Raw genomic sequence first — 12361 nt, 5'->3', positions numbered from 1 at the left:
CAGTGCAGTCCTGCCCAGGCTGGGCTCCCCGGAGATGGCAGTCACAGCCCTGGGAGGGTGGCAATCGGGCACTGCAGCGGGGTGCTGCCCCCGGCACCTGCTCCCGTGCCGCCTTCCCTCAGGGAAGCTTCCTTCTGCGATCCCGAGGTGGGAGAGGTCAGCGGGGAGCCCAGCTCAGCCCTGCTCTGAGCCAGGCTTGGCAAAGTCCTCCCACCAGGAACACCTAAACATAGGGCCGTGCCAAAGTCCCCCCATCCTCCACAAGGCAGGTGAAACCCCCCCAGGCTGCTGTCCCCGAGTGCTGTGGTACATCTCGCCCCTGACAACTACTGAAGCCATGGGCCAGAGGGACATGGGGGACCGGGCAGGGTGCTGCTGTGGGGACAGGCTCCTCCAGCCCCACTGGTGCCGTGGCCACGGGGCTCTGAGAAGCAGCCACGCTGGTCGGGGGATGCCCCGCAGGCAGTGCAGAAGCCCCCACCTCTGGTTCCTGCCTTTTACGGCCAGTGGCTTTGCTGCTCTGAGTGACGATGTGAACGAGGTTGTCCCCTGTCTGTGTCCCATACTCCCCACGGTGCCACCAGGGCCCTGCGCTGGCCTGTGCCCCTTCCCTGCCTGTCTCGTTGCCTGTGCTCAGTGTGGCTGTAGCAGCCAAACCCACCCGTGAAGTCAGCCTGGCGCTGCTGTGGGGTGCTGGGGCTCCCACCACTGGCTTCTTTGCCCACAGCTCAGTGTCACCCCTCTGTTGTCACAGGGTGGGTGCAGGGACCCCCGGTACTGGCCAGTCCCTTTGCCAGGACTGACCTGCTGTGGGGTGCATGGGTGCTGCGGGGCCCACGGCACCCTGTCCCCCTCCCTGGCGGCGGGGAGGATCGGCCTTATCAGCCCCCGGCGTTTGCTGGTGCTGCGGGACCGCCGGCACCGATCTGGCGCTTGCCGGCGGGCGTGCCGGGCGAGGCGCCCTATCTGCATGTGCGTGTGCATGCCTGCGTCCCTGCGACCGTCACTGCTGTGCGATAATAAAGCCTTGTCACCACCTGCCTTGGCTCTCGTCTTGTGCCTCCCGTGCCCGTCTCCCCTGCCATGGCACCCATGGCGGTGCCGGAGCCGGTGCTCCACCGGCCGAGGCGTGGGCTGGCTGGGGGCTGCTGGCCCTGGAGCCCTCGCGTGTTCCTGCTGCCACGGGGGAACAAGGGGTGCGTGGAAGTGAGGTCCTGGCTATTGCAAAGCCCCTGGGAGCTCATGGCCTCCCTGCGGTCACTGTGTCCCCGTGGGGTCCTCGCCCCATCCCCGGGGCAGCCCCTGGCCAGCCCGAGGTAGGGGTAAAGCCTTGTCCTGCTCCCACACACCTGAGCACGGAGCGAGGAGCCGCGGAGCACGGCTGGTGAGTCCAGCTGCATCACCCTCCTTAACCTGGGAGCTGGTCACTGCGGGGGCACCCCAGCCAGTGGCACCCCCGGGTTGGGCCAGGGCTGACGTGGGCCAAAGGCTCTGTGTGTCCCAGCAGCTCGTGCCACCACCACCTCCCCCTGCTCTGCTGCCGGCCCTGAGCAGCCCCATGCCCTTGCCCTGCTGCCAGAGCCCCCTGCACCCCGTGGGGGCCAGGCAGCACCCATGGCCCCCCCTGGGCCTGGTATCCCCTTCCCAACCCTTCCCTGCGCTGGGGGACAGCAGGGTGGCTCGGGGGGTACCTGCCCTTCTCGGGGTCGGCCTGTGAGCGGGAGCAGTGACAGCCAGCAGTGGGGCTCACACGGGGGGCTTTGCCTCACTGCCCTCCCCAGGCCAAAGGCAGTTCCCTCGTGCCCTCAAGACCCTCGGTGTCCCCCGAGGGCTGGGCAGGGTGCTGGGCACAGCAGGGTGGCCCTGCAGATACGCCGGGTGGGGACAGCTGGGCAGCCCCCGGCGCTCCTTATCTGCAGCCAGACACGCCGCCATGGAGCAGCACAGCTGCCGGGAGGGCACCCGGGGGTACTCAGGTCCCCTCTGCCCCACAGGGTGCAGCGCCATGGGGCAGGGCTGCCCCCGAGCACCCTGGGCGCAGGGACCAACCTGGGTGGGGACAGTGCCATGGGGCTCACCTGGGGCTGGCCAGGCTTCGGGGACACTTTGCTCTAGGTGCTTGGGTGCCTGTGCCACAGTTTGGGGAGCACTACAGCCCCCCCAGGACACCTCTGAGTCACAGCAGGGGCAAAAGACAGGAGGTGATGGTCCCTTGCAGCCCCTCAAGTCCTGGCATCCTCATGCCTGCGGCCAGGCTTGTGCCAGGGCTTGACTCTGTGCCACCTTCTGCCAGGGTCTGGCCAGGCTGGGGGGAATGTGGGTGATGCTGCCCCTGTTCCCGTCACCCAGAGGTGGCAGCGGGTCTGGGGACACGTCGCGGGGCAGGGCAGGGTCCCCGATAGACGGATGCTGCTGCTTATCGGGGCTCCCACGCAGATGGTCCTGGCGGGGGATTATCACCGTCCTGCAGGCGGCTTCCAGGAACGCCGCCGTGTCCTGGCACAAACAACCGGGCGCAGTGGCATGGCACTCGCTGCAGGAGGTGGCCCTGTGGGGACAGACAGGGCTGGGGACATGCGTGGCTGGGGGACACGTATGAGCAGGGTCCTGCACAGGCAGGTGACGCTCGTGGCCAGGGGCTGTAGCCATTTGGGGACAAGAGTGGCCAAGGGGCAAGTATGACCAGGGTCGTGTGCAATGAGGTGACACAGCCCACTTGGGGACACGCGTGGACAGCGGGACATGTCCTTTGGGGACACACGGCTGGGGGGTACGTCCCTCCAGGGGACGCATCCCCCTGGGGGGGCACAGGCAGGTGGGGGACATGACCCTGCAGGCTGGGGGGCACATCTTTTGGGGGGGACACATCCCTCAGGGGAGCATATGTGGCCAGGGGACACAGCAATCCCAACACCCATGTGTGTGTAGCTCAGCTGGGGGTGCCTGTGCAGGGTGACCCCCTACACCTACACATCCCACCACCACCCTGGACCCCATCCCCATGGGGCTGTCGCACTGCCATGTCCAAAGCCCCTGTCCAGCAACTGGGAACCAGTTTGCAATAGGTAGCTCCCAGTTTGGGGTCCCCCATCCTATGGGGAGGGACCATCCTGGTGACCACAGTGGTCAAGGCAGGCGGGGTGGCCCCCTGCAAACCCGTGTCCCCAAGCCCCCCATGGGCTGTGCTAGGCTGGGGGGACCTGCTTGGGGCTGTGCCCCCCCGGGCATGAAGGGGTTAAGGGGCCCCATCCAGCTGTGCAGTGCAGATGTGAGATATGCAGATGAGGCAGAGCAGGTTTTATAAGGCGGGTGCAGACCCAGCACCCCACAAAGCCCCAGTGCCACCCCCCACAGGTAGGTGACACCTCCTGGGGAGCCGCTGTCCTGCGCCGGGGAGGTGGCACTGGGGGGCACAAGGAGGGGGTTGAGGGGATGCTGGCGTTGGGGGGGGGTTGGGAGCCTCCAGCCTGCGCTGGGGTGGGGTTACTGGGGGGATAAGAAGGGGGTGCTGTATTCGGGGGGACATTGGGAGCCTTCAGCCTGTGCTGGGGTGGTGGGACTGGGGGGATAATGAGGGGATGCTGTGGTTGTGGGCTATTGGGAGTCTCCATCCTGCTCTGGGGTGGTGGGATTGGGGGCGATAAAGATGGAGTAAGGAGACCATTGGGAGCCTCCATCCTGCTCCGGGGCACCGGGACCAGGGTGACCATGATGGGGTAGGGGGGAGGCCGTGGCGGTGAGGCGGCGGCCCCGGTGCTGTGCTCCCTAACGGTGCTCTTCCCCCCCGTGCAGGCGCTGCTCTCCAGCCACCCTGCGGCACGCTGCCCGCCGCCCCGGGCAGGATATCATCGTATACTGTAAGTTCGCTATGAGACACTACAGTATAGATGATGTACTCCTCCGGGCGGCACCCGCCGACGGGCCCAGGGCGGGAGACGCGACGTGGGACCATGGCACAGGGCACGGAGGGGTGGGGGATGTGGAGCTGGGACGTGGGGCACCCCGAGGCATGGGCAGCAACGGGCGCAGCCAGGGACCCCCCGGCTGGCGGGGAAACCGTTACCATTACTGAGTTTAGTAATGGTAACGGTTCTGCTGACGGTTGGGCACGCGGCGCGGCACGGGGCACGCGGCACGCAGCACAGCATGGCACGCGGCACAGCATGGCACGCGGCACAGCATGGCACGCGGCACAGCACACGTCTCAGCACACGGCATGGCACGGACACGTGGTGATGGAGCCCAGGGCCCAGGCCCGGGGCAATAAATGGGGTTACGGCACCCTGGCTCTGTCTCTCCTTCTCCGTCATGTCCCATAGGGGCTGCAGGGCCCGTACTGGGTGTACTGGGTGTACTGGAGTTCAGGGGGACTCGGGGTGCAGGGCAGGGGGCACGGGTTGTATTGGGGTGTATTGCTGGGGGCACAGGGGAGAACTGGGAGCACTGGGAAGCACGGAAGAGCAGTCAGATGCATGGGGTGTGTTGGGGGGCACTGAGCATGCTGGGGCGCACTGGGATAGACTGGGGAGTATTACAGGGAGCACTGGAGTATGTTGTGGGAGGCACTGGGGTGCACTGGGATGTGTTGCGGGGGCACTGGGACACACTGGGGTATGTTGTGAGCGGCACTGGAGTGCACTGGGTGCACTGGGGTGTGCTGCAGGGGGCACTGGGACACACTGGGGTATGTTGTGGGCGGCACTGGAGTGCACTGGGTGCACTGGGGTGTGCTGCAGGGGCACTGGGGTGCACTGGGACACACTGGGGTATGTTGTGGGTGGCACTGGAGTGCACTGGGTGCACTGGGGTGTGCTGCAGGGGGCACTGGGACACACTGGGGTATGTTGTGGGCGGCACTGGAGTGCACTGGGTGCACTGGAGTGTGCTGCAGGGGCACTGGGGTGCACTGGGACACACTGGGGTATGTTGTGGGCGGCACTGGAGTGCACTGGGTGCACTGGGGTGTGCTGCAGGGGCACTGGGGTGCACTGGGACACACTGGGGTATGTTGTGGGCGGCACTGGAGTGCACTGGGTGCACTGGGGTGTGCTGCAGGGGCACTGGGGTGCACTGGGACACACTGGGGTATGTTGTGGGGGACACTGGGACACACTTGGATGTGTTGCAGGGGGCACTGGGGGCACTGGGGCGCGCTGGGACACGCTGGGCTGTGTTGCTGGGGGCACTGGGCAGTGTGGTGGGGACACCGGGCGCGCTGGGCCGAGCGGCACGGTGCCGCCGTCCTGCACCGCGCGGCGGGGCCGGCAGGGGGCGCTCCCGCCAGCGCCTCCGCGCCCACGGCCCCGCCCTCCCGCCCACGGCCCCGCCCTCCCGCCCACGGCCCCGCCTATTCCACGCCCACGCCCGCTCGCACCGCCCGCTTCCTCCCCACAGCCCCCCGCGGCGACGAGCGGCGCGCTGGTCCCGTCCGCCTCCTCTCTATGCTCCCGGGGGTTTGCGCCAATGAGGCGCTCCCAGCTTGCCTCGCGGCGTGACAACATGGCGGCGCCCATCGCCGTGCGCTGGGCTGCGCGGGCAGCCGCGGCGGGGCTGCTTCTGCTGGGTCCAGGTGGGGTGGCCGCGACCGGGGCCGAGGCCTTGCTCCGGGGCCGCCGTGGGGCGCGTTTCCGAGGCGAGCCGGGCGGTGGGGCCGCCGCGGGGCGGGGTGGTGGTGCCGGGGCCGGTGCTCCGGGGCCGGCCCGGGGGCGTTGCGTGAGGGGGGAAGCGCTGCCGGGCGCTGCAGGGTCGGGAGGAGGGGGACGACAGGCTTTTGGGGCGGTTTGGGTACCCGCAGCCGTTGGGGACGCGCAACGTTGGCTGCTTTGTCCCGCAGCCCGGGTGCTGGCCAGCCGCGCCTCGCCGGCCGCCGCGCTCCCCGCCCGCTGGAGCCGGAGCTGCTCCGCGCTCGGCAGCATCCTGGGCATCCCCGCAGAGAAGCCGACCGGTGCCCTGGGCCGGCACCCACCGCCCGTCGCCACCAGCAAAGGTGAGTGGTACCACCTGCCGCCCAAGTCCCGGCGCCGGCACGGAGCGTCCGGACCCGCTGCGGGGTTTTAGCAGTGCTGGAGCTTCTTCTTTCTCCTGGCAGAGGAACAGGACCGCCTGTTGCGGCATCAGCCTGACCAGCCCCAGAACCCCAAGGTTTTAAGAATTGCCATCATCGGAGCACCCAACGCTGGGAAGTCCACGCTTTCTAATCAGCTCTTGGGCAGAAAGGTAAAGCTGGGGTGGAGCAACAAGCTCTGGCTGCTAAATCGCTATTTGATGCATTCTGGCTGTGTATGTGTACAATTTCTTACAGGTTTTCCCCGTCTCTCAGAAAGTGCACACAACCCGATGCAAAGCCCGGGGTGTTGTCACCTACGAGGACACACAGCTGGTGAGCTTCCCGACCCACTCCTGCCTGGGGCAGGGGGAGTGTTAGCCAGGAAGGGTGGGCTTTTCTCATTTGTATCCCACGGGGTCACTTCTCATGGCACAAATAGAAGTTTTACCTTGGCTACTACCTGCAGGCAAGTTTATGAGATCTGTCTTTTCCTCTTTCTAGATAATTCTGGACACGCCTGGCCTCACTAATCCCCTTAAAGCCAAAAGGTATCACCACTGTTGTGGGGAGAGCTGGGGGTTCCTGTCCATCAAGGTTTGATAAAAGCAGAGAGTGATTTTCACTGTGCAAAGTTTGTAAAATAGGAGTAACAGGAATGTATAGTTTTGGTCTTATTTTGGTCTCTGAACTCGTTTATTGTTGTGATTTTGGTAGCACACGGAGCTTGTGGAACCCGTTGAGCCCTGTTATATTTGATTCTGCATGTGTGCACGTAATGAGGGACGTCACAGCCTGTAAGGCAGCTTTGTGTCAGCTGGGATGGTGGAAAACACCGTTTTCCCCCCTTTTGAGGGAAACGAAGTCGGTAGCGATTGTGTCTGGCTTGCTCATTTGCATTTGTCTTTCAGACATAAACTAAAGGAAGCCATGCTGAGAGACCCGTGGGACAGCATGAAACACGCAGATTTAGGTGGGTGCTCAACTCCTCCTGGATCAAGCCACGCCCTTTATCTGCCACAGAAATCTGCAGCCCTGTAGTTGCGGTATCTGGACGTTTACTGGGCAGCAAAGGCAGCCCTGGGAGTGTGAGTTGGGAGGGGGAGCTGAGCTGGGGAGGGTTTGAGAATTGCCTGGTGCCAAGGGGAGGCAGCTTGGGTTCATTATTGGACTTGGATGTTGAGTTTTAGCATGATGTCATTAGGATGACAGGTATAAACTGCATTTTCTTTTTTTATCAATTAAAACTCTCCATTTTGGGTCCATCCGTGTGCTGCTCTGTAGAAGAGAAAGAAGTAGCAGCAGGAGGGAGGTGACCGTATAATGCAGAGAAACTGCAAATTAACATTTTGGGAAATGTAGTTTTATCATAGTTCCCCTACTCTTTTCTGGCAGTTCTGGTTTTGGTGGACGTGTCAGATCACTGGACACGAAACTCTCTGAGCAAGGAGGTGCTGAAGTGTCTTTCTCAGTTTCCTCAGATCCCCAGTGTCCTGGTTCTGAACAAGGTAAATGTGGAGCTCGTTCTTTCTGCCTTTTACAAGATGTTACGCTGGTGTTTTCAGGCAGTGCCCGGCATCGGCAGCGACGTGTTTGCAGGTCGCTGAGTCTGGGTGTGTTAAAGGACACCAGTTTTCCCCTCTACTCGCAGAATATTTAAGCGTGCACGTGTTGCATGCTCACGTGTCCCTGAAGCCATGTGCTGCAGAGTGGGGGTTAAATCAGCCCTGGAACAGGAGCTGGCACCACAGTGGGGCTGGGCGACAAGAATCTGGGCAGAGCTGACAGGGTGGGCATTGCTGTTGAGTTGACGGTGCTTGGACAAACTGTACTGGAACTGCTGATGTGCTCTGGTTTGGCCTGTGGTTGGAAAACCGTCTGGGCAAGAAGCCTTGTCCTGCAGCAGCTGCTCCCCTGGGTGGTTTTGGAGCCAGGGCCCAGCTGCTGCCCTCGTTTAGGACAAATTCCTGACACCCCTCTCTCCTGTTAGGTGGATCTGCTGAAGAAGAAGTACATCCTGCTGGAACTAGTAACTGAGCTAACAGAGGGAATTGTAAATGGAAAGAAACTGGAAGTGAGAACTGCACTTACACATAATTCCGGTTCTTCATCAAAGTCTCCTCTACAAGTCACTCGGGCTTCTCCACCTGAGAAGAGGGCCCACGAGCCTCACTGTCTGCAGGAAACAGATCAAGCCCAACAAGGCTCTAGTTTGGACAACAGCGGTGATACGAGGGCTTCCGAGACCAGACTGGTCGCAGAAGAAGCACAAGGGCCAAAGCACTGTGGACCCAGAGATCTAAAAAATATGAAAGGCTGGCCGTGCTTCCAGGAGATCTTCATGCTGGCAGCTCTCCATGGGGAGGAGGTGGATACGCTCAAGGTAACTGTGGTCAGAGCTTCTGTTAAGCTTTGAGAGTGGTGTGCTGTTACCCTTGTGGGACCCCAGTTCTTCATGTTGAGCTTCATCACCTGTGAGGAAGCAGCAGAGCTCCTGTTCCCGGCCTGGGGTGTGGGGGGGAAGTGTCATCTGTCAACGTGGAGTACATCCATGCTGTATCTCCAGAGTTTTCTGTACAGAGCTCTTACTTGGGGCTCTCCAAACAGCAGCTTGTTCCCAATGATGAAGCCACACAATGCGTGATCTTTCAGCTACAAGGGATGCTGTAGGCTTTTATCACTCACGCAAGCAGCTTTAGGGAGGTGTGACCCTTTGGCAGGGTTTGAGTTTCAGAAGCTTCCCTTTCTCCTTTCCCCACCAAAGATACTCAGCTGCTGCCCTGGTAGTGGTGTCCTCGTAGCGACTCGCTGCAGGACGAGCGCAGGGCTTGGTGGCACCATGGGAGGGGAATGAGACAGCTAGCGGGTGTGATGTGTGTGTTCTGTGCTGACAGCGGTACCTCCTGATGCAAGCCAAGCCAGGCCCTTGGGAGTTCCACAGCGGGGTCTTGACCAGCCAGTCACCTCAGGAGATCTGTGATAACATCATCAGGGAGAAGCTACTGGAGTACCTGCCACTGGAAGTGCCCTACGGCGTGATTCAGGTGGGAAGTGTGCACAAGCAGGCTTGCCTTTGAGCTATTTTATTGGAAATATTGGGCTGTGTGACAGCAATCCCTTTGTCTGATTTTGTGAAATCTGTCCGACTCTTTGGAGTCCTTGCGCAAGTGCCAGGTCACCCCCCGTCAGGCGCTGTGAGACCCTTTGTGTGTTTGAAGGGGGACTGCACTTGTGTGCTCGTGTCAGGGAGCTGAGCTGTCTGTCATCTCTGAGGGCGTTTGCTGTTCCTGAGGCGCCTTGCGGAACTGCTGAGCTTGTGCTTGCTGTTGCAGGTGACTGAGATGTGGGAGGAAGGACCGAGCGGGGAGCTCCTCATCGTGCAGAACCTCAGGGTCCCAAGGAAGTCTCATATGGTGAGTAACAGAAGAGAGATGGGGTGCTGGGGAGCATGAAAGGAGATTCTGTGGGTCCAGTGGATGTGCATCCTTGCTGTGACCCCGCTCTCCCGCAGCTGTGGGGTCTCTGTGGGGAAGAGCCGGGTGCCCGACGCAGCCACAGGCTGTTTGGTAACAGCTTACCCCTTTCTGAAGTGATCACTTGCCCATGGTTTGATCTTGGGGCTTCTCAAACTGCTGTGCCCCCTTTAACCGCTGCTGTGGCTGTGCTGCTGTTCTCTCGGGTGATTCCTCCCCGCAGCTAAGCGACATAAGGATGATGATCATCTCTCTGGGTTTTAATACAGATGATGTTGATTGGAAGAGGAGGTAAGGTTATCAGCAGGATTGCTCAGGAGGCTGGCCAGGACCTGATGAACGTTTTCCTGTGTGATGTCCGCTTGAAGCTCAAGGTGGAGATGAAGAGTTGAGCTCTTTGCATAAGTTTTAACAGCCCTTGAGCTCTCTGGCCATACAGAGAAACCAGTCCCATTTTCCCGTGTGGGTGTCTCGGCACCTTTATTCAATCCAGAAACAGGTGAAGATGGAACCATGTAGTGGGCTGAGGTAGAATATATTATTATTTTGGGGAATGGCCCAAACTGGAATAAAATAATCTTCAGACCTTCTATGGCACCTTATCTTGTGGAAGGTGGGGACAGACATCAGCGAACCAGCTGCAGGCGCAGTTCTAGTCCTGTGCTGACAGAGCTGTCATCCGCTGCTTCTGGGCCATCCCACATCTTTGCTGTCAAGTGTTTGTGCCTGGAAGGCCAGGAGCATCTCCCATCTTTTAGCAAAGAGAGGCAGTGAAGGATCATCAGCACGCGCTTATCGTCTCTTCTGAAGGCTGAGGGACTCCAGCCGTGGTCACGCGGGAGGAAGAGGCTACCCCAGCCCATGCGGTGGCCTCATTTCGGCTTTACTCCCTGCCCTGTTGGAGTTCATGGGCGCGAGTCTGTGACCGTGTAGGGGGTCAGTGTTGCCCTGGCAGCCCAGGCGGAGGGCTTTGCTGGCTGGCTGAAACACACCGTAGTGACTGGCTGTGACAGAGGGAGCTCTCAAACTCTCTGTAGATCCTAAAGGCCAGTGGTTTCCAACTCCTGTGCGGGAGCGCTTCCCACAGGCTTGCGTGCACCGTCCTCGCAGCTGACCGCCAGCTGCTGCTTTCATTTTGACCTCTTCTGTGCAGTAGCTTGTAAAAATGCTTATGCCTTCTCTTTCCCCTCTCATCCTTTCCTCCAACTTCCTCAGCGGTTCGGTGCTCCTGGCACGTGGTACTCGCTCCAGAGGGAGTCACAGACTCTTGTGATGATGCTGGAGAAGGGAGAAATGGAACTGTGACCTGTTCTCGGTGCGTGTACGAGCTGCTTCCCTGACTGCCAGTGAGAGGAGCAGGGAGGTCAGAGGATGGGCTTGTGAGCGTTTGCTGGAGCATATTTATCAGAAAGGGAAATTGAGCAGGGAATAGATGTTTTTCTGCCTCTCCACATCCTGTTTCTGGTGCGTGGTGGGGTCCTGCGTGTCCCCCCCCCTCTGGCTAACAAATATATGTTGGGTGGTTTGGTCTCACAGATGCTTGCTTCTGAAGAACAGCTTGTTCATCATGCAAAACCAGAGCGAACCTCCTTTCTTAGGAATTTGAATAGTTTCTTGCATCGACGTTACTGTAAAGTCGTTACTCTCTGTACCAGGGTCACAGCTACAAACCTAGAGGCTGTCGCAGCTGAAGAAAAGCCCAAACTGGGAACGTCAGTGGGTTCTGCAGCTGAGGGCTAGTGGGGTGTCGGGGATGGAGAGCCACTGGCAGAGCTCAGGGTGTGAGCAAAGCTTGGAGGAGCCCTTGGCGCGGAGCACGGCGGCACCGAACGATGGAGCCCGGCACTGCGTGCGCGGGCCCCTGCCCTCCCTGACGCTCGCACATGGACCTGGTGTTTGGGGGCTTGAGTTCTGTCTCTGACACCGCTGCGCTCAGGTATTTGCAGCACGGGGCAGCTTCCTGCCAGAAATCCAGGTGAAAACTTGTGTGCTGCCCTAAATTAACATCCCTGAGCGCAGGGGCGCCTGGCTGCCATGCTGACAGTTACAGGAGATCTGGTGGGGTCGGCTGGGGTCTCTGCTCCTGCCTGGAACCCTGACCTGTTGAGCAAATCCTGCGTGTGCTGTCCTTCTCCAGTACAACGTCAGGGAGGTGCTTTACCAGCCCTGGCAGAAGCCTGTGTCCGAGCCCCCGAGGGCCGCAGCAGCGCGGGATCGCCCGGCAGCTGGGCTAAGAAGCCTCCAGAGGTGGGTGCGGGGGAGGCCGTCGTCCCTTGAATGCTTCTATCTGACTTTTGTATTTTACTTGCAATAAAACGAGGTCCCGGCACAAGCGATGGTTCTCATGTCCTTTCTTCCTCCCCGTCACCCAGACCTCACAGCTGCCCACTTCCATGTTTTATTCCAACTAAACCCAGCGTGCTTTTATGTCTGTCTTCCTTTTTTGCCAGCCGAGTTTCTGTCCCATGTCCCAAGCTGTGACCTTGCTGGGGCAGAGGGGAGAGGTCCAGTAAGTGGTCTTGGAGGGGTTTCATCGGGTGGGGGTACGGGGCGGGGGCTGGCTCTGTGCAGGCAGGGTCAGGGTTGTGCCCTGCTGCTGCAGAGCATCTTCCCGGGCTCCTTCCAGGCACGTGAAGGAGCAGGAAGGGGTGCAATTTCTCCCCTTCCCGGCCTGCGCGTTAATGAGGTTTGATAATTAGGTTAATCAGCACGTTGCAAGCCCATCGCATCGCTGGGAAGTGCCGCTTTCCTGCAGCGGGGGAGGTGTTTTAATCGACTTCGGGAAGGCCGGGGGGGGGTGGGGTGGTGTTTGCGGTGGCGGGGCGGAACCCGTCGGGGTCCGTGT

The 12361-nt window shown here is 60.8% G+C and overlaps 1 protein-coding gene across 2 annotated transcripts; it reads left to right on the top strand.

Moving 5' to 3' along the window:
* Positions 1-5405: 5405 nt before the first annotated feature.
* ERAL1 (Era like 12S mitochondrial rRNA chaperone 1) lies at positions 5406-11848 on the top strand. 2 transcript variants are annotated; one of them, XM_075113197.1, is made up of 11 exons: positions 5406-5569; positions 5834-5986; positions 6089-6216; positions 6302-6379; positions 6548-6594; positions 6955-7016; positions 7439-7551; positions 8034-8426; positions 8938-9087; positions 9376-9456; positions 10732-11848. In XM_075113197.1, the coding sequence occupies exons 1-11, from the start codon at positions 5464-5466 to the stop codon at positions 10819-10821; spliced, it is 1401 nt and encodes a 466-aa protein (XP_074969298.1). In that variant the 5' UTR covers positions 5406-5463; the 3' UTR covers positions 10822-11848. The 2 variants fall into 2 exon arrangements, with proteins under 2 accessions (XP_074969298.1, XP_074969299.1); XM_075113198.1 differs by lacking the exon at positions 10732-11848 and adding an exon at positions 9786-10106 and having other exon boundaries at positions 5407-5569.
* Positions 11849-12361: the final 513 nt, after the last annotated feature.

Source organism: Phalacrocorax aristotelis, chromosome 18, assembly GCF_949628215.1.
Source record: "Phalacrocorax aristotelis chromosome 18, bGulAri2.1, whole genome shotgun sequence".
NCBI classification, from domain to species: Eukaryota; Metazoa; Chordata; class Aves; order Suliformes; family Phalacrocoracidae; genus Phalacrocorax; species Phalacrocorax aristotelis.
This window is presented reverse-complemented; position numbering and strand designations above follow the sequence as displayed.

Excerpts from the sequence above, each read along its gene's own strand:
- ERAL1 (XM_075113198.1), top strand. The coding sequence starts at position 5,464 with ATGAGGCGCTCCCAGCTTGCCTCGCGGCGTGACAACATGGCGGCGCCC. Across the intron at positions 6,217-6,301 it reads ATCAGCTCTTGGGCAGAAAG|GTTTTCCCCGTCTCTCAGAA; the intron begins GTAAAGCTGGGG and ends AATTTCTTACAG. Across the intron at positions 6,595-6,954 it reads AATCCCCTTAAAGCCAAAAG|ACATAAACTAAAGGAAGCCA; the intron begins GTATCACCACTG and ends TTTGTCTTTCAG.